The 25,332-nt window shown below is 40.8% G+C and overlaps 1 protein-coding gene across 1 annotated transcript in view; it reads left to right on the forward strand.

Moving 5' to 3' along the window:
- The first annotated feature begins 11,002 nt into the window (after window positions 1–11,002).
- LOC148830346 (uncharacterized) overlaps window positions 11,003–25,332 on the forward strand; it is a 40,715-nt gene continuing 26,385 nt past the window's right edge. Inside the window, exons 1-3 of the mRNA XM_088921979.1 lie at window positions 11,003–11,276; window positions 13,194–13,284; window positions 18,826–19,253. Coding sequence (XP_088778105.1) covers window positions 11,149–11,276; window positions 13,194–13,284; window positions 18,826–19,253 — 647 coding nt within the window. The 5' untranslated portion in view covers window positions 11,003–11,148. The remainder of the gene's footprint in view (window positions 11,277–13,193; window positions 13,285–18,825; window positions 19,254–25,332) is intronic.

Raw genomic sequence — 25,332 nt, forward strand, 5'->3', positions numbered from 1 at the left:
TACCTGCTCTTGGGTCAATTAATACTCACAGGGTTTAGAGTCAACAGGGTACGCAATCAATAGGCTGTATCCCAGGCTACCGATAATAAAAATATGGTAATGCATTACTCCCATAAAACATAAAATGTTTAAGCTACTCAGAACCCTTTAAGGCGTTTTTATATCCCATATAATAGCTGTTACCACCATGAACCAAAATCTAATAAAATACAATTTACACTCTTGTGTAAGAACTACGTGATTTTTATAATATTTTACACACGACGTATTGTCTAAATGTTTTTGACATGCGAGGAGAACAGACTACAGTAATGCGATACCCGAGTCAAACACGAAGAATACGTTTTCCCCTTTCCCCATTACGGTGTGCGCGCTCCTTTCTTTGTCCAGAGAACGAGGCGGCTTAGTTGTCAAAGCGCTTTACATTCATTTTCGGCATAACTGAAAGCATAATTCGTGAATAGGGATCTGAACGATTTTATAGGCTACAGTAAGAAAAACAAACAGACCAATAATAGATCATTGTGTGTTCATTTAGAACTGGCCTAGTCGCTTTTTCGTCCTTAAACAAGCAAACAGAAATTAAAACGCCACAGAGAAAGGAACTTCGAAACTGAGTGGTTAAGTGAATTAAAAATATGCGGGAAGGAAATAATCATTTTTAATATGAAGATAGTTTATACAGTCTTAAAATGTGTACGAGTCTGTTTTACGTTTCAGCACGATAGCTATTTTGTTATTATTCTGTAAAATTTAAAATCATAATATACACTGTGATTATGATCAAAGCAACGAACGTTTTAAAACTTTCTCGTTTAACGTTTAAGAGATTATTTTAGTCTTAAACACAATGATTTCAGATACATACAAAAATGATACATTATTTTACCTCCTCTTGAGGATACTGGAAAGACAAAATTGACCAAAAATAAATACATTATTTCAACGCTGAAATGTTAATAATCTTGAAGCAATACAAGAAAATTAAATTCTTTATTCGCAATGTGCTTATAAATATAGGCGATAACATAATGAAAATAAATTGGTTTGGCAATGAAGGCAGTTTAAAACAATATGTTATTTCTAGTCAATAGATTTATATACCACCATCGCTTAATATGGCGTAAAATAATGTCGGTCTTAAATGCAGGAATGATTTTACGCTGTTGTCTTTAACAGTTTCGACAGTTGCTAATTTGCTATAGTGAATTATCACCGCCTTTTGACATTATAGTAAAGATCTTAATACGATAAATATTGTAATCGCTCCTTTGGCAACGATTATAATAATTAAATAATCCTTCAATCATTTTTGATGACTCTATATCCAGTTGCATCTAGGTCTACTTATTTTTATTCCCTCGATTTTTTCATTACGTTTCGTTTTTATTTAACCTGTCAGCAAGCAGCTATTAGGTTAAACTGAAAAGATGCTCAACGTAGTATTAAAACCAGCCCAACAGAAATTACAAATCTTTAATTAAACACTGAAAACATTAATAATATGGTTCGAAGCATACCAGGTACTGTAAGAAATAGCAGTAAGCACTAAACTAGAAGTACTGTTAATTTCGCCACCTGTAAAAAATAAAAACAGGAGAAAATTCCAAAATAAAACCCTAATATATGAAATTTACGACCCTTATTTTTAAAAGACGCCGGCACCTTTCTTAGTAATACAGTATATACCTGCTTGAAAATATATATAAATTTCATCTTATTGATGATTGTTCGGTGGTTAAATCAACTGTAATAGATTAAAATATCGAGATTTATACAGGATTATTAAAAAACGAAGGAAACGTGCTATATCAAGAAAACTAGAACCTAATATGTACTAGCATTGTTTTGAGAAATATTTTATGATTTACTGAGATTTTAACTTATTGGCCAGAAAGCCATCTGTTTTTTGTATAGTCCGTTATTGTAGAGTTACTGCTCTGATTTATTTCGCCTAGTGCGGCTTTAAGATCAAAGGAAATGGCAGAAATATTGTTGATATTCTCATGTTTACTGCAAACATCGTATGCAGAATCCTCATGGCACCGATAGCCAGTACAGAGCATTTCTGTAGAAGCAGTACTTTACCAGGACAGCTAGGTATAGAAACCAACCTTGAAGTTTTCTACTGAAAGATTCCAGCCACCCGCTCTTGGGTAGTTTAGTGCAAGTTAGCGCGTTTTTCTGCGGCTGGCGTTCCGGCCCTTAGCTGACATTTCAGCTCCCCCTCCTGGACATGTTAAAAATAGCAACTGGAGGCAGAGGACCGCCATCCACCTAATTTTCTTTTTCATGTCGGATAGCAGAGGGGGGAAAAAGAGGACACAAAATCTCAGAAAAACAGGTATAACAATCTGTTATTTCACCATAAGGAAGGAAAAGAATGCTGGCAACTGTGATAAAAAGTTTGCACTTGGGACAAAAAATATTTTTTGGTGCACAATCGGCCTACTGTCGTAACAGACTGTCCACAAGAGGGCGCAGCTCAACCACAGCGCAATGACGTTTTCGTGCCCGCCGTAGGGAGTTTGCAGCATCTTTTGCAAAACTGGCCTGCGGATGAAAGATTCTGAAATGGCAGAAAATATGCCGCGTGAATGTTTAATGGAGGTCTTTGTGAATGTCAACGTTTTGGAGTATCATATCACAGATACGGCATATCTGAAACAGGGTGCACAGCTCCCACCGTTGTGAAACAGGCATCTGTATCTAATTCAGATCAATCGAGTCTTCCATGATTTGGGCACTGCCATACAGGATATTTCTGTCTTTTCGCATTAGGTGCTATTTTGTACTTGGCGAAACCTCCGCAGTCCTAATGGTTTTGTCGTTCTGGCAGCCGCCATGTTGCTTTTGCAATTCTCGAGATTCCGCACCGCGCGGCTACGGCGGTACTGGTGTGAAATAAGCAAAACATCGCTGAGCAAAGTGGTTAATCACAGGCACATTAATAGCCCCGTTACTGACGCTTTTATCCGTCTATTAATTCTAATGACTCCCTAATGGACCCTGTCATTTATTCGAATGGACAAGTGGTAATAATCCCACTGGCTATTTATGTAGTCTTTCACAAGTGCCCTTTGTTTATTATTAAAACACTTAAAATGCCCGTTTAAAGCCATTCTACGGCTCCTAAGTGGTTTGTTCAGATGTATCACATAGTATATTCATGACTGATAAAAACCCTTTTTGCAACGTGGGGAATGAAATTAAGAGATCAGATCTTTTGATTGTGTCATAATAATAATAATAATAATAATAATAATAATAATAATAATAATGCTAATGCTAATAATAATAATAATAATAATGCACCACCTCAACACACATCCATGTACAGCTCTGTTCTTTGAAAATTGTCTGAATGACACTGGCAGCTTGTTGCATTTTCATTGCAGGAACACGTGTCAAACGTGTTTGAGACACTACTTTCCGAGCTAAGACCTGAAACCTGCAACATCAGAACTCATATGGATCATCTAATACTTCATAAAATGTGGAACTGAAGTCAGGTTCTCCATGAGTCATTCTTCCTAGTTTTGAAGACGCTGACCATGACAGAGATACACTTGCAGAACTGGAATCTGGGCTGTTTTGTGCTGTAACTCTAAAAGCACTTGTACATTCAGGTTTTGGATTTGTGTTAAATCCTTTGTTAAGTCTCTGTGGCCCTTCTGTGTCTAACCCAAACCCACTATAAACCAGACCCCTCTTTAATTATCCCCGCCAAACCCAACATGTGGTTTCAGAAATGAACACCTCAATTAAAATGCACACATGGCAGAGGCTCTGAGACCAGCTTTCCAGAGGATTGGGGTTCAAGTGAGAGAAGAAGACTATTAAGAAAACGGAATGAATTGTTCCTTTCTTCCATTAGAAAAAAAAAGGACACAGGAAAAACTCTCAGAACCCTGGAATTTAAGAATGTTTTCATTACTAACCGTGCCACACACACCGAATGATTGCTCAAAAAAACAACAATATCTCATTGTCACTGGAATCACATTTAACAAGTGGTCTATTCTCCCCAGAAAGCAGAGGCATTGTTTTTGATGAAATGCAGACCTTAGGATCAATACTCTATGGGATGTGAGATTTGCTCTGGAAAATGTTGTTCTGCATCTATAATATTTAGGTTTCCCTTTTATCCCAAACCCTGGAGCCCCAGGGGGCTAATAGTTCTTGGTGAGTTAGGTGGTCTTAAGGCCCTGCTCTCTTCCTGATGGCAGACATATGGCTTCTGGCTTTGTGTACCTTACGTAACAGATGGCACTACTGGGTAAAGCCCTATTTTTTATCCCCCCACACTCGCTCACAAACACACCAGCCCCAAACTACGCGTACGCAGGTCCCTCCCTTTACTATGCATGGGTCATGGTGAAATGTGCTCTGCAGCAAGGGCAGAATGCGTTTTGGAAGCTTGGCCGGGCAGACATCTACATAAAATCACGAAGCCAGCGGTTCAGCCTCACCATGACATAGACAGGGGTTATGGCAAGAAACGGCAGATCAGACTTTTGGAATAAGACCTAGGTGTTGTAATTCTGTAACACAGGGTAGTACTGTCAAACAGGCACAAGGCATCCCGAGAGGCACTACTTACAATCCAAAGCCTGCAGGAAACATAACCAATCACCCAGTCCTCTATGAAACAGTGTTTTATGTTGCAGAGCTTTTGTAAAAGAAAACAAAAAGAAACAGAAATTCTCCTCCTCATGTTATTATACAATATATTATCCCCTCCTTATCCTCACTGTTCAAGGGCGTTAAAAGGCAGTGAGGGAAGATGCTCAATTCTGCACATTCTGCACAATTGTAATCTATTTTCTAGAACACTGTGTATAGTTTATGAATACTGGGGCAACTTTAACCTTTGAAGCTTCTTGCTTGTTGCCAGCAATACAATGCATTTTATGCTGAATAATGTACTTTCTCAAATGCCAGCACTTTGTGGTGATATTTGCATAATGAAGACAGAAATTACCGCCGATTGCCTCATTATCGTGGTGCTTTGAAATTGTGTGATCTCAGTTCACAATTAACAAGCTGTTAGACTCTTTTGCAGTCTTAATTTGTTTCATGTTCTCGTACCCTGGAGAAATCTAGCTTGAAATAAATGCTACGTACGCATCTGTGTTCACCCTGTATTCAAAAATGAAAACGAATTGATTTTTGTTCACCTGCTACTTCACAGAATAGAGTGTGGCAAAAAGTCTAGCCGATGGAAGCGCCACACTTTCTCGTCACACACGGAAAAATGAATGCCCTTCAAGAAAGAAACATTGAATTAGGAAACCGAGGAACTAAATTAAAAGTATAACATCCCGGAACACAAACCATTTCCAATAAAGGAAATCACCCTTTACACCGGAACACAATTAGAAGAAAGCAGCAAAGCTAGGAGAAGGAATTTGCTTAACTGATTTTCAGTTTTCCCATTGAGTTAATTACATGCAGAAAATCAGTGGGGCATCCAGGAATGATCAAATCCCATCTGAAACCATATCTTGATAAATTTCGCCATTTATACACATTCTATAGAGCTGGAAGCAGAGAACAGCTCCAATCATTCTTACTTGTCAGCCCTCCCCTCTCCTGACCTTGCACCTAATGAAAAGTCTGCTCGGGCCTTCCCTGCCTTTGGCTGTAATTGCACTATATCTGCCGCCTGTGATTTGGAGCCACATTCCTGCCCCCTTTTTAAGACACTTTTTTTCCCCCCTCTAGAGGTTGCCTGTGCCTTTTCAGAAACACAGAAGGAAAAAAAAAAAGAAAGCCTGTGAGCTCAGGTTAACGTTGCACTATCTCTGTCTTTTGTCAGGCTCCAGGCTCAAATGCAAAGAGCACGTGTGGTTCATATTACTGAAGCACGACCCTCTAAATAAACAGGGACCGTACTACCATGAGTATAATAATAACAATAATAATAATAATAATAATAACCATAATAATAATCATCATCATCATCATTTAATAATAATAATAATAATAATAATAATTACTACAACAACATACAACAATTAATATTATTATTATTTGTCGCAGAGGCAGAGAGGTGAGGGTTCTGCAACAGCTTCTCTTTAATTGACTGTGGAAGAACTTCAATAAACATGCTGAGCTCCTGGATATTTCTCCTAGTCATAAGAACAAAAGCTGCTATTACAATGTACTGTATGCTGCTGGAAATAAACAGCTAATTAAATGACAAAAGATCACTTTCCTATGTTTTCAAGTGAGGGGATGTAGTTGCCAGGCAGGTTTTCTGGTTCTGATCAATAAATGTGGGTTCAGTTAAATCGCAACTCTCATGCTGTTTCTTTCCAAACCAAACCCGGTGCTTTTGAGGGCTGCGAGTTCTCCTGAGCCACCCCTCTTTTTTCTTCTGTTGGTCTAATGGTACGCATTTCAGTAACACTCTTTTCTCCCCTTTGAAAAGGGATTTTTCTGTTTTGTTTTTAACATACCTGGCTTCTATTCTGTCAAGGGTATGGGGCTTATATGTTTTAAGTTACAGAGGTGGCTAGAGAAGGCTTGCCATTTTATCCAAATTAAATCACAGCACAGCCATAAATAATACATTGCTTTATAAAAATAAAACAGGCTCATCATAAGAAAACAATCAGGCCAGTCCCAGTTGTCTTAGGTTGCTTTTGATATGTGACCTATATATAATTTACAATGTAATTAATATCTTGGGAATTATTGCTGTTAACAACTTACAATATATATGAAGAGCCAAGTTATTTATTGCCTTATCTTCGATTTTTTTTGAGAGGCAAGAGACATGAAACCAGATTTGAGAGAACAAACGATCTTGTGGTGTTCTTACATCCCAGTCATTGATCCCACGTTCAGGTAATGGAAGAGGTTGCTTTGACATGGCAGCTGAAGAAAAAAAGAATAATTTTTGACTCTTTTTACTCGGAGTTTTGTTTCCATGTTTTTATTCAGCGCTGTGTCTCATGACGTCTTTTTCCTGCTTAATGTCCTGAATGTGTACTACTGACAAAGTCTGACAACGCTGTTTTCAATCAGGCGTACAGGCAACGGTGAGATAGACAGAACAACGCAAGAAAGCCGACTAGTGACAACTTTTTCTTAACACACTGCTTTTGCAACACATTCATATGTTCACATTTGGAGTTATAAAACACTTAAAGCTTTTTTCCCATTCTTTCTTTCATATCAAGCTGTAACACAACACCGTCGACCGTCCTCGTCTTTTTCAAACCGACTCGGGTGAATCCAGATCGCCCTCTTGTGGCGCTGAATCGGATTAATGCACGCTTTTTTTCAGTTAAACTAGGGGAGATCCCAGTAATGAATGTTCATAAATTAATTATAAAAACAGATGAATACATTACATTGCTATGATTGGTGGGAAAAGTTGCAATGCTGTTTGCTGCGTTGTAACGTAGCGTCCTTAACAACATTAAGCGTTTTAACAACGCTGTCCTTAGCGTTGTAAGGAGAAACCTTAACCTATAATCTTGTTAAGGCCAGGTTTAGATAATAAACTGACATTTGTACATTTAATAGTTTTAGAAACCTGTGCAGAGCCGTGGACACTCTTCTCGTTAAATATTACAAAGCAGATTTCTGAGCCTTATTGTAGTGGTATTCATGACTGAAATTACTGTCGTTATTATTAAATATTCTTATGTCCCGACGTATCTTTAGATTTTAATTAGTCTTGCATTTAATCTCTCGGGAATACAGGACTATGATATTCCTGTTGTTTCTACTTATCATGAAGGGTAAAAACAACAAAACCAGCAGTGCTCCCTGATTCGATATCAGTCAGGATGTCGCGCAGAGCGTGGACCGGGCGGCAATACAGACCTGACAATCTGCAACAGATGACTAGCAATATTGCTGAGGATATTTAGCACGACGCTCACAAAGGTAGATAACAGCAGGTGGCGCTGATCTTCAGAAATATACCAATGAGGTAAAAATAAAGGCAAAGAGATCAGAAAAAAATATTAAATGGAAGTTCGAATTGCACAACCGCTGTTTTTTTATGTGCACAAAGCATAAGGAAAATCTGAAATAAACTGCAAGCAGCCCTTAATCTGTGAAGGAAGTCCTCAGTCCTCCCGAAAGCGCCCAAAAGGTTTCTTTATAGAACATTTCTATAGAAACATATACTTTGTCCACCTACAGGTTATTTTGTAAGTGTGAGGGAATAATAATAATCCTAAATATAATTCATATTCCCTTCTTTTTTACTAGATTTTTTCCGAGCTTTGTAGTGTCTCACTGCTTTTATCGAATTCCAAATCAGCACATCATAGTACACAAAAAAATGCTTACCAATGCTGTTAATAAATCATCCCTCAAAGCTTCCCCATTGTTTTTTTATTTTGATGTAAAAATACCTAATAAAATCAACCACTGTTTTTCATCTGTGAAATTAGGACACTTCTTGTTTACAGTGCAATTCTTAAATGCAGGTTCATTAAGAATTTGCCTACTGATTGGCACATTTGTGAGCTATTAATGTTTTATGAATGCAGCTCGTTGTTTTATTTGATTTCGAGATTTTGTTGTTATCTCGGGTGATCTATATTAATTATTCATGAATATATTATTAGAATTCCTGAGAATATACTGAAAAAAATAAACAATGTTTTTATTTTAAAAATAGCAATGCATCTTTTAGAGCACGTGTTCATAAATCGTGGAACAGGGTACCAAAGTGTAATAAGCAGCCATATCACTCTGCAACTTACAACTGGCAGCCCACTGAAGCTCAGCAGGTGTGAGCCTGGTCAGTACCTGGATGGGAGACCTCCTGGGAAAAACTAAGGTTGCTGCTGGAAGAGGTGTTAGTGGGGCCACCAGGGGGTGCTCACCCTGCGGTCCATGTGGGTCCTAATGTCCCAGTATAGTGATGAGGACACTATACTGTAAACAGGCGCCGTCCTTCCGATGAGATGTAAAACCGAGGTCCTGACTCTCTGTGGTCATTAAAAATCCCAGGGCGTCTCTTGAAAAGAGTAGGGGTGTAACCCCGGCGTCCTGGCCATATTTCTCATTGGCCCTTACCAATCATGGCCCATCTATGAATTGGCTTCATTAGTCTGCACTCCTCTCCACTAATAGCTTGTTAGTGAGCGTTCTCGTGCACTATAGCTGCTGTTGCATCATCCAGGTGGGGCTGCACAGTGGTGGTGGAGGGGAGTCCCCATTACCTGTAAAGCGCTTTAAGTAGAGTGTCCAGAAAAGTGCTATATAAGTGTAAGCAATTATTATTATAAGATGGATTTTCCTTATCTTTTCAGTTTTGGTCAGTGCTGTGGGATAATGCACTGTGTGGGCCTAAAGATCACAGTAGATTCAGTCAACATGAATTGAATGGCATTGTATGACCAAGGCTGGTGGAGCCCAGACCTCTCGCAGATCAAAGTCTAAGGCAGGTCGGTACAATCGCCTGTGGTCGCGTCTCCTCCTTTTTTCTTCCTCTGAAGGCTGTTCTAATCTCCGAAAACGTTGATAACAGACAATGACTTTCTTGCACCTCTTCTGCTTCCAGACATCCTCTGCTCACTTGAATGAGGGAACAAAAGGCGACACACAACAGATAATTCCACACGAACACGTTCAGTCACCGGGACAGCGTCAATCAATGCGCCGTTCCATCAAGAAAGCCTATACAGAGACACTTGACCTCTTACAACTTCTTAAGGCAATTACAACCAGGTGGATGCTGCACATTGGTGGTGGTGGAGGGGATCCCCATTACCTGTAAAGCGCTTTGAGTAGAGTGTCCAGAAAAGCGCTATATAAGTGTAAGCAATTATCAATATTAAAATTACTAAAGGCATATTTTAAGTTCTTTTATGCATATGCACTTGTCCATAATTCCATAATCTACCCCTACCACTGGCTCACACTAATGTTTTTTTTTAATTGTATGCTATTTAACTTGTTGTCACTGCTGCTGTTCTATGTTCATGTTTTTTTGGGGGGTGTTTCCTTAATGTCTTTGTATTGGAGCGTGCATGCAAATAAGCATTTCACTGTACACACGACAATAAACTGAACTGAACTGAAATCACGAGGACTTGCGTCGGGCGAGTACACTGGGACATTGAAGAAGCGCCACTAGGGGTGCCAAATAAATCGATATGAGAACAGCTTGGTGGAATCCGGAGAGCAAACGCCAGGGAGGAAAAAATGATGTCATCTGAGAGGGGAGTCACATCCACACTTGAACTGTGCAACGCCTGATAAATAACCCATTAGGCCTTGTGTCGTCCCAGGTTCGCTCATTCAGTCGCTTAATCAGCGTAATTCAATCGGCTGGCCAGTGGAGTTACACCGTGCCAGCCTGTGTCGGGCGGTGCTGCCGTTCTGGGCGCCGCTCAAACCGCCCCACGTCCCCTCTTGCTTCTACAGAGGCTGGCCGTGCTGCGCTACTTGGCCCCAGGCTATTATGTTATTGCTTTGCCAATGGGCAGAATGATGTGGGATTAACGTCACTGGCAATCACACAGAATCTGTACCCCGTTGGGAAATAGTTTGTGCCCAGATTCCAACACCTCCGGGTGGAATTTAAGCACAGCCCAAGCACATTTATATAACGCTGTAACAAGACGCTCTTCTTCTTGGGAGCTATGTTGCAAGACGGTACGGCACCAGCTGTGCACCGGTTAACAATGTCGATATCCCGGTGAAAATACAAATCTTGAATTAAGAGGCACTCCTCCTGTTTTCAGGACTAGAGTCCTGTCACGGAAGCGGGAGTTAATTCTTCTATGTCAAGGGCCCGCAAGGCATGTCTTTTAGCATTAAACTCGTTTTAAAACACGCCTCGTACAGCTGGTATTGACGGGATTTAACAAGCGGAGCAAAGCTTTGGTAACTGCAGAGCAAGTCCGCATAACTAAAACGCTTCTTGTTAAAACTTGAGTGGAGCATAAGTCATTCAAACGGAGTTCACAGACTCCTCCTCCTCTTCCTTATAGCTAGCAGGCATTAAAACAAAAAGGAAACAAGTACAGTGTGGGTTTGACTCCCGCCAGTCGGACTGGAGTGATTACAAAGTTATCGGCTATGCTTGGAGGACGTTACTTCTAACACGCTTTATGTCGAGAGACTCGCCCACAACGTCGCGCAATCCGGTATTTTTGATCGTCAACGATGTCAGGTATGAAAAGACAAAGTTCTTGGCAGGAAGACATCGCTAAAAACTTTTCGAGGCTGTTTTCGAGAAGCAAGTCGCAGGAACAAGGAAAGACAGGGACCGAGTCTGCGGAAAGCCTTCACAGGTACGCTGATTTGATCCTATTACTACAGTTGCAGGACTCGTTTGCATGTGGTCTTCCTTTTATCCTTCGGTTAAAAAAAAAAAGTTTTAAAAAAGGGAGTTGCCTATCACGTATTCTGGCAGCAATTTAAAGCAGCTGTGCTTATGCAAATCTAGCATGGATTTAAGCAGCAACGCAATGTTTTCTGTGCTGTAATGAGCGTTTTTAAACTCTAAACTCTATTTGGTAGTGAGTAATTACTACGGACTTGTAGTTATTATTGCTGACACCAAGTGATAATTTCCTTATTGGTCCTGTTATACTTTGGTTACAGGAGAAAGAAAGTCGCTTTTATTTACTTGGGTGGCTTTTTTTTTTCCTAAATAAAACGTGAATCAGTAGGTAGGGGGACATAAACGTAAGAGCGTCTATCTGTCAAACAACTCTTTCGCGGGGATCTTGGAAGTTTTTGCACAGCGCCTAGAAGCAAGCGGAGCCCCAGGCGAGACAGCTGAGACCATCTGCTGGCGTCTAACGCCGTCCGAGGGGGCGGCGGTGTTCTGGTTGGAACAGGCTGGCCAGGATAACTGCGCCCGTGTGCATTCCTGCTACAGAAACGACATGAGCCTGCTGGAGCTGATGTCAGTCGGCATTTTAATCTGAGAACATTTCAACTGTGAGGGGGAAGTGATGTATAATACAATATCGTACGCTGCAAAAAAAAAAGGGAAACATTGGACACAGGAAGACGTGTCATGCAGTGACATTTTACATTGTCGTTATAGTTCTTCTGATAGAATTCAACGCTTGTGGTCAAGCATTGAGCACACTGCCTGTATTGTCAGTTATAATCTATATTAAAAGGGCAGGTTTTCAGTGATTTTTTTTTTTAGAAAATATACAAGATTTCCAAGTGTAGACAAGCAGCTGATCGGTTGGGTAGAGTCAGTGCCTGGTTTCCTGCACTCCTGAGCCTCCTGAGTCCTTTTCTGCAGCTGTTTGGAATCAGCTGCCCTAAACAGCCTTCCGTTACTGGACTGGATGTATTCCAGGGAAGGGTCATGGTAACTCAGAGCCCATCTGAAGAATAGTGTGCCTGGCAGGACTGCACCCAGCACAGGAAGCCAGTCCACCACAGGGCATGCACTGGCGGACAGTTTAAATACAGTGCTTAACCAAGGCAGTCTTTGAAAGGAAACTGGAGCACTCAGAGAAAACACAGGTTGATAGAGAGAGAACGTGCAAACTGTTGTTGCTTCTGTCCTTCTACTGTATGTTTAAATTCTCTGATTGGTTTGCCCAGAATCCTGCCAGGTCTGTCAGAGATGCTTGTGCTCTTGCTACCTTGTTGGTTGTAGTCGTCCCACATCATGAATGCGTGTGCCTTCATTATTAGCTAATTTTACTTGCTGATCATACAGCTAAGACATGCTGCTTTGATTGACCAGCTCTTTCTGTTTGTCATGTTTTTAGTTGAAAGAAATCTCTGAAGACATTTAGAGGGATGCATATTCTTTATTGTTTAAATAGCAATACTGTACTTTATCTGAACAAATTCTTCATTCTTTGTTTTACTGAAAACACACTATATTGGTCGATGTATATCACGGAGAGCAAATTGGGGTATGTGAAAAGAGAAATTCCTAATGCAAGAAATTGTATATGGCTAATACAGTGATCTTATCTTATATTCCCCACCTATTCATGTGGTGTCTGTACAGTACAGTATAGTTCTTCAGAGTAGCACTGCCTAGGACTTCATAATAAGTGTTCTGGTGGTGCTGAAGATTTTCATCCTCTTCGATACATTATGAATATTAACTTGATATGCTGTGTAAGGACATATTCAAAGTCCTTTTCTACTTAGCCTAATAACTTCCTACTGAACATCCTGATCTGAGCTTTGCATGCCTGTTCATTTGCTTATTTAATTTCCAGTTCAGATGATAAAGAAAATGAGATCAACAGTCCAAACAGTGGGACCAAAGGAGAAGTGGCCTCCAAGGGTCTGTTCCTTGATTTTTCAAAGGTATGTTCTTTGAATTTGAACTTCTGACGTTTTAAGCACAAAAGCATAAAATAACAAGAAATGGTGCATGTAAGTTAAGGCCTTTTGAGTAGGATGTCGGATTAGAAAGGACATTGACATAGGTGGTAGACTGGCATAGGGGATGGCACTGCTGTCTCACAACCGCAGAGCCCTGGGTTTGAGTCCAACAGGAGTGCATGTCTGTGTGGAGTTTGCATGTTCTCCCTGTGTTCACATGGGCTTCGCCAGGTGCTCTGGAGTTCTCGCACAGACATGCAGGTGCCTGTCTGCTCTGATTTGATCATTTCTGAAGGGATTTCAAGGTTGGTGGGTTTGTATTCACTTGGACCACTGCTCACTGTGAGACTGTAAAGAAATGAAATGAGCACGTTGGGCCTAAAGTGTGCATTGAAATTTGATGTCTGGTGCAAGATTGGTTGCAAAGGTTTTACATTAGTTTGTTTTAATATTTTACTCAGTACTGTAAATTTGACAAAAAAAACACAGTAATCAGTCCACCGATGAATCAAATCATTTCTGCTAATGCAGATATTTTCTTCTTTTTTCAAATAAATGTAACCTCAGAAAAATGCCATAATATTGGGCATCACAAATGTTTGCCCACATATTTCAGATCCTTTTCGTAAGACTGCTCTGCTGGAATCAGGGAATGATTGAAGTGATTTGCAATTTGTTGTGGCATCTGTTCGTTTTTCATAGTAGTGTACATTATAAAATTCTGTAAGAGTTAAAGAAAGTCTGGAATCTGAAAACCATGGTAAAAATAGCCTTCTTCATATAAGGGCTCATCTTAAATTAATCTAAAATATGTCCCTAAATGCTGTCTACCTTTGTACTGTTACATACCATACTGTATCGGTAGATCTGTAATCTATATAACTGCGCGATACTTAAGCACTGTGTATACTGTGTATCTCACACACATACATCCCAAATCACTGTGCATTTGTGCAAATATTGAAAGCTGTGTAGGTGCTGTCTCTTTAAGAGGCAGGATTGCCATTAATTTCATGGGTTCCATTTACATTGAATTTCTTTTTCAGATTATTTAAAGAGCAAACACAAATGCATCATTTAAATAGCATTAACTCCACGTTGTTACATCAGTGTGGGCTTCCCATATATAATGATGTTAAATAAGTTACCAGAAGGAGGAGGCTGGTGCGTGCGGCACAGGACTGGCTTGTAGCCAGAGATTTTCCACTCAACAAGCAGTGTAAATAGATTTATATTAAACCCTGCAGGACCAATGACTGCATACTTCACATTTAACATTCCCCGTGCCCGTTTTACACCCTGTCTGTCCTGAAAAGAAAACTGGTTCAGAGGACCGCTGCTGTCCAAAGATGATCTTTAGCGTCGGAGCTGTGCGTGTTGTCTGTGCAAGCAGTATTCTGTTTCACAGCCCCTGAAGCAGGTTTTCATTCTCTGTAAAGGAGTGCTTTCTGATTTCTCCAAATCCATATAATGCCTTTCGTGTTAATCGTATCGATAATTTTATTTTGGTGCAAGTTGTCTTTGGCAAAAGGTCTTGAGAGGAATTCCATCCGTACTGTTTTAAGCTGTTTTGTCACCATGTGAAAGCACACAAGTAAACTCCGGCCTTTTACTTATTCCTATCTAGACTCATAAAATCCAGATCAAGTTGTCAAATTTAATATACCTACTGTATAATTAATAATATTCCCCTATCCCTATCAACGAAATTAAAAAACAAACAGGAAATATATAATCCATTTTCTCTTATAAGTTCATAACTTGTGTTTTGTTCTTGTATTCATGGTGGAAAAGTTAAATGTATGCAGTTAAGCACAAACCGCAGAGGGTGCAGCATTAAAACTACATTTTGACGAACTTCGGAACTGCTGAGGCTTGACATCCTGTGAGTGCTCTTCCATGCCACAGTCTGGCCTCAGTTCTCACCCTGTCAGGTGACACAGTGGTGATGCAGGCAAGTCCACATGTGCTGGCAGAGGCTCATGGCCAGCAGCTATATCAGGAGCACTTAAAACCCTGGCTTGAAATTTACTCGGCCAGTCCTCACTAGCAACTGAGAGAGCTACTTACAAATCCCAAATGCACAAATGCACAAATGTGGACAGACTTTGAGACTGCATTGAGTGTAGTGCTTCCTGTAGTGGTGCATATAGATTATTCAGAAAAGGGCTGGGAAAACACTCCAGCCTTGAAACTGATCCCGAAGAGTCTTTGGCCTTTACAGTCTTAGTTGAAGGCTGCTTGTTTCATCCTGCTTTCTAAGCACAGCAAAGTGCAGCAAAGCAGTACTGAAAAGGTGCACTGGATGTCATAAGAGGTACTGCATGGCATCCCTTGAATGTAAATCAGGGAAAAGGAGTGCCTAAAATGCATAATATCCTTACCAAAACCAGTGTGTGTGTGTGGTTTCAGGCACCTTTACAATGTAAAGAGTTCAAGACAAGAAGATAAAGATGCAATTCTTCTGCAATTGGTATGCCAATATATAAATATAAACTAATTTATTCCATCAAGAAACATCTTGCTGAAGTCATTGGAACCTTAAACCTGTGGATAAATGGACAGATAAACTTGTCTGTCCACCTGCTTGTATCCTAAATCTCTATGGAGAAGAATTAAAACCTACCTACTGGTGAATCCTCAGACGTTTAGTACATTTAAGAGGTTAGTTCAAATGGCACCAAAAACTTATGTTCCCTGAAGAAAGCTAAGTAAAATGAGCAATGAGTAATCAGGTTTTTATTGAGTCTGACATGCATTTTATTTCAAGAATACATTGACAGCAATTCTAAAAATAAATCATCCTTCATTTTGATGAAATAAACTTTGGATCAGGATTAATAAGTGGTAAATTAAGCCTGACAGAAATGTTGAAGTCTTCTGTCCTGTGGTAAAAAATCAAGTGTTTCCAGCTGTTTTGATGTATTTTAGTGCCACTTGTTATACATGTCTCCCTGGCAAAGGCATTTAAATGGGTTTTGTAAGTTACTTATAAACTAGCAGTGACTCATACATGAACAGCCCATGAATTGTCTGCTGGTATGGTGGCTGCACTTGAAAAACAAATCAGGTTTGGAAGTAGCAAGCTCGAAAATGTGAATTCCTTTGATGTGTCGAAAAGTTCCTGCTTTGAAAGCGTTTCTACAGCAACGCCATCTGTATCCCTTTGTTTAATATTCCACTAAGATGTTCACCTCTTATGTCCAAGAGAATAATACAGATGAATTTGTACAGAAACATGTGCAGCACCATCAGCTGGTCATGCATTATTTAGCTACTATTGGCTTGTAAGTAGTGAAGCTGATTTCGTATAGTGTCCGTGTCAGTGTTAGTGTATGGGTGAACTCCCAGGCCTCTTTCCTCTTCTCCCAGCATCTACCCTTTCCACTGCCATTTGTATTTATGTAGCAGATCGCGGTAGGAAAGCTAGTAAATATGTGCGGCGATAGTGGAAGAACTTCACTTTGAAGTGCTATTTTTAACAGGACAATAACCATTTCTTCAAACACAAGGCTTATTTATATTATTTTAGTTAGCGCTGGATTTAAAAAAAAAAATGATAAAAAGCCTCTCGATTGAATCCATCTCTTAAAGCTCGCCCGAGCTCAGATTGTATTCTTTTAATGGCGGGTTTGAGCCTGGGTCACGTCACACCCACTGACTGCGTTTCCCGAGGGTAGGTTAGGATTAGGCATCCATCTTGGCGCCCCCTGTGGCCCTCCCAGGTACTTGCAGGCACGCAGTGCTGCTGGGGATGGACCTGCCTCTCCTCCAATCAGTAGCAGCCTGTGGCCCGGGGAAGTGGCCCGAAGGTGGGCGGGACAAAGTCGTTTGTTTGTACTTCTTCATTCTCCCCCGTGTGCGGTCGTGAGGTTTGTGGCTGTGAGCCGCGACTTAGAAAACACAAAACGGGCTGTTCTTTGAATCGTGGTGGGGGGTACATCGACATTAATTGGAGATTGTGAATGTTTTAGAAAAAGTAATGTTGGCTTCTGCTTCACTTGGGCCTCCGATGGTGAAGATAAAGGAGGTGCTTTGAGGTTTGTTTCTTCAAAGCTTCCAGCTGTCAACTGGATTATTTGTTTTAAGCTCTGGCATAGGAAAAGTGAGAAGAAATCAGGGTGTTGTTGACAGTGGACCATGAAGCCTGTTACAGGCTGCACTGGGCTCAGTGTTTGGGGAGCTGTGCTTCACAACAGCTGTGAACATCAAACCTACATTTGATTTCATCACTACACTTGTGTTTTTTTACATTTCACCCTTTACCCTCTTCATATACATAAGCATTTTGCACTCAAGTAGCCGCAAAAAAAGGACAGAAAACAATAATGTGAAGTGACGTTTAATGAATTCCTATACTTTATATATAATATAATTATATATAGAATTGCTAATTCCTGTAAACATCAAAAAGGATATTTCACGGGCCATGTCCACCATGGACATATGGAGGAGGAGAGTCCTGCCTCTTCAGAAATTTCCATGAAAAGAATCCAGAACACGGCTGCTCTTTCTTGAGGAATAAATTCAGTGAGAGAATGTCACACGGTCGTGGATTATACCAAAATGATGAACCCGTGAATGTGATTTTTACGCAGGTCGCTTTTTTGTTTTTAGGGTAGTGGAGGAGAAAAAGAATCGTGTAAGGTGAGGGTGATCTAAAATGGTGCAACAAAACAATACCCAGCATCCTGGTCCTGTCTGGGATGTCGATACTGAATTAGCTGTTACAGGTGTGTCGTTCAGCCACGCTAACAGGAAAACACTGCAGGGTGAGCTTAGTTCAACAATAAAAAAGTCAGATTTATCCAGGTGCTTTTCTACATGTACTACTTATAAATGCTGTTTTAGGAATATTGACATCATTGGCGACACGGACAACTCTCAAACAGCATAAGGAGGTAGCATTAATCTAATTAACAAAATACAGATTTATTGGGAAGCCCAGTAAATGTCCCTTGATTAAATACAGGCACATTCCTCTTCTACTATTAATAGTTTTATTTCTGAGTGCTTTCCTAAAAACCAGTAAAAGCTGTACACTGGCAGGCACATATACGGTATAGGAGCTAACAGAAGCAGCATGGGAACACCTTGTTAATGCCCTTGTTTTCCCTTTCTAGATGAGCGGGCCACATGCCTAGTTTACTCTGGCTCTCTGGAAGTCATTGAGAAAAGAGGGCTCAGCAGCCTCCTGCGAAAGCACCAGTGCTTCTCCAGTGATTGATTTAAAGGTTTACGCAGGGCATCCTTGGGGGGCGGGGTTGGGGCCATTGTTGGTGGGCTCAGGAGGGAAAGAGTTAACATCCGTATCGGCAGAGTTCGGGGGAGGGGGAAATCATGAGCTCGCAGCTTCCCAGGCACATTTGCATCGGAGAACTGTGCTGCTTCTGTAAAAGGCAAACCTTGGGGAATCGCGGAGCTCCACAGAGCACAGCCCGGCTGCACGGTGCCGAGAAAGTTAACAGGCTCGTTTCTCCCGTTTTCCTTTTTTCTTTTCTGCGCCTCGTGGCCGCTGCCCAGGCTTTCCAAGGCTCGGATGAAAAGGAGAATCCGGCTGAGGATGGAGCGGGGTCTCCCACGCGGACGCCGGCCGGTGACCCTCCTCCCTGCGCGCCGGCTGATGAACCGCCGCCTCCCTTAGATGCGTTCTTCAAGAAGCTGGGGAGCCTGTTTCACTTGCATCCGAAGCCCGAGTCCCAGCCTCCCAGGGGCTCCGGCCAGCAGGGCGCCGCAGAGGCGGGGGATGCGGTCCCCGAGCCGGCAGGAATGACATCGGAGGCAAGGCAGAGCGGGGCAGGCTGTGACCCTCGTGCTGGACTGCTGGGACAGCCAGCCTGCCCGTGGCGGGAGGGGGAGGAGAGAGGGCAGCCCCAGCCACCAACTCGCGAAGCAGCAGCAGTTCCTCCTGCCGAACGCACAGGCTGTGACTCACGTGTGGAACAGTGCTGGTAAGTATCTTGCTTCTTTTTTTCTTCTGTGTGGTTTCGTGTCATTCAGGGGTTTTGCTTTTATTTGAGTGCATGTGGGCACACAGAGATCATTTCTCTTCTCGGCAGCAGCCATAAGCAAAATGCTCCGATGCACATGACCAGAAATATTATTACACACGTTTGGTTTTATTTACCCTCTTTGGTTCTGTTTATTCTACCAGACATTTATGATTCTCTGTTTTAACTGCTTATTGAGGGGGAATCTTTTGTGTTTTTTTTTAATAATCTTTCTTTGTGATACACATTCAAAATAACAGTACTTGTTGATAAATGAATCATAGAAGCTAAATAGAAAATACATACATGCCTGAACAGTGCCAGTATTGTAGTCTAAACATCAGAGATGAGTTTGAAGAAAAACTGAAACGGAGCCTTAAAGGGCTGGAGGCCTCGCCTTGCAGTTCTGTTTAGACTTGTGGAGTTATCCCGTGGACTAGGAGCGCAGAAAGAGTGATAGAGCCTGAGGCGATTGCATAGGGATGGATGACTGAGAGCTCTTTCAGCTGTGAGGGAACACGGCCTCATGTGATTCAGTAGATGGGGAGTAGATTGAAAGTGAATATCAATCATGTCAGCCCCATGACAGGCTGAAAGTCAGGAATGTATTGTGTTATTTTACAAAATAGAAATAGCTCTTTGTTAAATGACCTTTAGCGCAATCCTTGCTTATGCATCTTTTGGTTTCGGATCAGTGGTCTGGTGAGTCCATGCCCTGGACTTTTCTGACGCGTTTGAAGACTTTGGGCTAGTGGGGTTAATGGTTTCTGCCTTAGTATGAACAATGAGCACTGATTAAATTTGTGAACTGGAATTGAGTCTTCCATAAAAAATTCACAAGACAATGTGAAATCGCAAGACAATATTAAACACCACCTGCCTGTTTGCATTCAGGAAAGGTAGACAAATAACTAAATAAATTTTAACAGAAAATGACCACTAGCTTGTGTGCATTGAGTGCTTATACCTTCATTTGTGCTTCTAAACATCACACAAAAGAGCATTTTCTTAAAGCAGTCATGTGACTGAGTGTTGAAATCTATATCTAAGCATAATACAGAATACTGTGGCCTTTCCTCCTTTCTTAAAAGACAGAAAACAATGTTCTTATTGTTATGGGTCACCACACTAGCGTTGAAGCTAGAGTATTGAGACAATTCCTTACAGTATACAGCATGGTTTTCAACCAGAGAAAGTTCTGGGGATCAATTTTTTGGAGTAAGCTGGGTCCAGACCTGTTTTGGTCTTAAATTATCATACTCTCCCCTTGCTCTGATCAGTGTTTTTTAAAAGGAACCACTCTTTTTAATCCTGAAAAGCCTGTATTTAATGCTGTGTCTGTGTGCAGATCTGTTATCTTTCAGGAATAAGTTGTGAATACAGATGAAGTATAAATGTTGCAGGAGTTTAAGGTCAGTGTTTAGAGGTTTCATATCACCCCTGTTGAGACTGAAGATTTTTTTTTCAGTTTCTATTTGAATGTTCAAACATAATAGACATAATGTGTCGTTGTTATACTCATTGTTGTGACTCTAGGTGTCATAACAATACAGGATGAATAGTGATGTTCTTAAGCCGTGTGTAGATATTGTATGGCTTTTAACAACTAATGGCTTTTAAGTTGTATAATAAAGCACAAAGTAGCCCAGATTTCTGTACCTCTCAGCTGGAGTCATTGTTTCTGCTGTCATGTCACCATGCTCCTTTTGTCAAGAGGTACAGCCAAAGCACATCTGTCCTGAAATTTCGTCTCTGCTAAGTAATCCCAGTTATCACCTCCATTTCTGTCTTTTTCTTGTGTGTGAATACATTTGGAATTAGCAGAATTTTTGTCATTTGAAACACACTGCCCTTCACTTCAAAAATGGTTTCAGATTTTCCAGTACTGATCTCAGTTCACTTGATTCTTTTGCATTCATAATGGGAGGACCATTAATGACATGTGCTGCTTTCTTAGCTGGGGAAACTGATTTTTCTTCTTTTAAAATGGGTAGTGAGTTGCTTCTTTACAACATAAGCAAGTTCATTGATCAATGTTGTTTATCCCTTGTGTAATCACATGCAAAATGCCTGTTTCTAATGAAACCCTAGAGGGTTTCTAGAGGTGTTTCATAATGGCCCTCTTAAGGGTGTCAGGACAACTGAAAGCTGCTGGTGGTTCCCATTAAACCTGAGCTGCAGCCTGTCCTGAATGGCTGTGTTTTTGCATTTGCCTTCTTCAGAGAGAGCCTAAGACTAGCTCTGTTGCATTCTTTGGAAACTAGAAATGCCTGTCCTTTCTAATGTCATAATCTAACCCCCATCCTGGGGCTTCCTCTGCTCACTTTCTCAAATCTCGTGCTTTATGCTCGGTCTGAGAGATGACTGCGCTATGACTTGGAGCAGGCAGACTCTTTAGCTATCTCAAAGGACCTAAAATCAAGGAACAATGACTATTAACTCTGATATTATTAAGGAAATGGAAATGGGCACAGCAGCATAAGAGTTTTTTGGAAGTATACAGGAAATGTAAGTGCACTGGAAGAGTTTGCTGCTCATGAAGATTGTGATGGCTTCTAGTGGGTTAAGTGGTGTCTGGCAAGATGACATCTATAAGTTTCTGGATTTAGGCTTTGGCCTGACTGATTGTGTCATTCTACTATACTCCCCTGGGCTGTGAGGGAGCTGGGATCTCCAGGGGATTGAATAAATGATTTTATCCAGGAATGGAGTCAGGTGAAAGAATGATTAACTCGGGAACGCACACTTTACCACACTTGTGAAGTCTATGTCCTCTGACCAGCCAGGCCAAGCCTCTTGGCTGACACTAAGTTTAATTAATTAGTTGCAGCACTTGTCCTAACCTTGCAGCTTGTTAAGATGCGAATTCACATGCAGTGTTGGCATGCAGGCCCTTTCCTCATGCATGCCAGCACTGACTAAATACTGGCTAAAGCTATGTTTAGACTCTCCGCTTATGCTATGAGTCATCTGTAAATATGAAATTAAATAAATAGGAGCTTCAGAATTAAGCTGATGTTTGGGTAATATTTATAGTTATTTCTGGAACAGAAGGTTACGGTCTTGAGAGAAGCTTGAGTGATATCACAGCTGAGCGAATGGCCTCAATTTATTGTGTACAGGTACTCACTAACAGACCTGCTGTCAATGAGGCAGGAGAGCCCAAGCGCTTGGAAAACAACCACATTGACAGGGAAAACGAAGCCATGTTTTGTGCTGTTAGAAGTAGGCCAAATAATGACTCTATTTACAGCAGGGTAATTAGAGGATGGCCACTCAGAAGAGAAAGAGAGAGAGACAGAGAAAACACAGTAAACTCAGAGATGTTGAGGAGAGATCTTTTATTTTACAAATAGCAAGGGCAAAGGAGAACACACACACACACAAACACGAGCCCTTTGCTTGGATGGGTGCCTTATTGACTTTGAAGATATGACAGAACAGCAGATCCTGACAAACTCAAGATAGGCTGACCGTGAAGTCGAAACAGAATCAAGGAGATGCAGCTAGCGCAGGGGACAAGGAGAGGACAGGAAAATACTGCGTGTGCATTGTACCACAGGCTTCTGTGAGACTGCAGCCTGCTTTCCCCTGAGCTGCCTGAGGTTCAGCGCCGCACAGCAAGGACACAGACCAAGACACAACGACTGGGCCGTTGAAGGAGCTGATGCTGGGGAGAGTACAGTGTAGTTACCTGCAGATCATGTCTTCAGTGTGTAGTTCACTGGAGGGGTCTTAGCTAGACAGGTAAGCTCTACAAATGGAGTCAGTTGCTGTTACAGAGTGTGTGTTCTGCTTCGCTTTTACGTTTAGTTTGTTGATCTGCAAAAAAATCTCTATATCTTAAAATGCGTGTTTTTATTTGTGTGTGACTTTTATTCCTCCAGATACAGTGTGCGTTTTATGTATTAACTTCTACAGAAATGCTCAAATACTAGTCGATAAACTTTGGTCACACCTGTTTTATGGTACTGTGTGTAGGGGGAAGAAAGGGGCCTGGGACTTTGGAAATTAGGGCAGTTTTAAAGGTTGACTGTGATGGCATCTTGCAGTATTTACTGTGTGTTTTCTCATTGCAGTTTTCAGAGAAAACAATTCTGACTGTGTATGCCGTAGTAGTCCGTTTCTGGTTTTTAATTCATTAGGTGCTCTGTATTGTTCCAACTGAGAAATATGTGCAGTGGGTCACTGTGTGGCCCAGCCTGTTGTAAAAGAGAAGTCTCTGCAGTTGAATGTTATTTCCAGTTGTCTAGCTCTGGGTGGGGAGGAAGAGAAGACATGCACACCAGTATTTAACTGGGTGAGTCAATGACTGCTGAGCAGAGCTTGGCATTGGCAAGCAATCACAGCCAACAATTTTACTGTCCTTCTCCGGTGAGGGAAGTAATTACTCACTTAAAACAATTGCAGCGAATAAAGGAAAAGAGCAGTAATAATTATTGCCTTGTGTGGAAGCCCAGCTCAAACCACTTGCAGGAAACTTACAGTTGTGGGAAAAAGCCTTTTGCATTAAGGGAACACAACAGGGTGTCGGTTGCTGTGCTTACAACACAGAGCAATGCTTTATTCCAAAATCTGGTGCATAAATAAAGACACAGAAGACCACAGAATGTGATCTTGTCATTTTCTAATTTTAAACCTTCAAAGAATCAGGTTTTAATTACACATCCGTGTCTTATGTTTATCTGTGTTTGTTACAACCTGGAGTACATGTAGTTCACTCCTAAGTTCACTGCTAAGACTTGTTTTTCTCTGAGTCTAATTCACATTGTTTTTACATGCCAAATTTAATATTTCAAATGCTGGGATCACCAATCTATATATTGTTAAACGTGCAAGATGGTGGAATAATGTTACTGTTCTCAGTAGTATTGGTATCATAGCATTATATAATGTTTATCAGCCTTTCTTGTAAAATTGTGAGAAAAGTTATGATTGTTAAGTGTGAAGGTTATCGAAATCTAAAGACCCAGAATACCCGCAAGGTTTGTTGTTTCATTTAATGCTCATGCCTTCTGTTTATGTTCTTGTCTGACCTGATCATTGAGCTGTATGTAATGACCACATTGAGGAATACAAAACGTTCCTCAAACAGACTGCATGATTTCAAACTTGGTGCTATAGCATTATCATATTCTTAGTAGTGGTAAGGTAGTGCACAGCCAAAATGAATATAGCAACAATATTCCACATTTAGGAAAGGGGCTTAGACAAACATAATCCATAAAATGTACATTTTTTAAACGGAATATTCCGTTCCACCACTTAGATTCTTCAGTTTAATTTTGTAGAGTACCAAGGTAGAGCAATACAGACAATGTCAAATTAACATTTGTGAACTGTGCATGTTACAGAGAAATTCAAATAATTATTTTGTAAAATTTTATTGCACCAGTTATTCATTGACAGGAATGGAGTCTGTAATTAAGAAGCTCAATAAGGTGTTTCAGGATCTGTATGTGCCTACTTAATTCCTTAAAGTTTGGTGTAGCTTGTTGTGGCATATCTGCAGTGTTGTTTCACGGGCTTGTTTAGATGTGATTTTTTTTTTAAATGGCTCTAGGAGTACCAGGATTTAGTGTGGCATTACTTCAGAAATCTGCCAGAACCCTGCTGGTTTAGGTAAGAGCCATTTGCGATGAATGAGGTGCCCAGAGATGTCAGATCATGCTTTTCTGAACTGTTCTAGATTTGAAATGTAGATAGCCTGCTAAAAACTGCTACAGAACTCCATATACTGTACTGAGCCTCATGAAATTGATATTTATTTTTCTTGCCTTCTTGACACGCAACATACATTAGAATATAAGTGAAAAAAACAACTTGACAGAGAGAACACTGTGCAAGTGGTGACGTTTCAGTATTTTTCTACAGTACAGCAGACAGCAGAGGCTGATGCAGTTCTTAATGGGTCATTGAAGGGGGTGTAATTACTCTGAAGTCAATATAGACTGCTGAACAGAGAGTGCTAAGATCTAATGAGAACTGAACCTGTTTATCTTTTTCCAGGAGCATTTGGCCACTGATGCTGGATGACTAC

Source organism: Atractosteus spatula, chromosome 7 (genome assembly GCF_055471065.1).
Source record: "Atractosteus spatula isolate fAtrSpa1 chromosome 7, fAtrSpa1.hap1, whole genome shotgun sequence".
NCBI lineage: Eukaryota > Metazoa > Chordata > Actinopteri > Semionotiformes > Lepisosteidae > Atractosteus > Atractosteus spatula.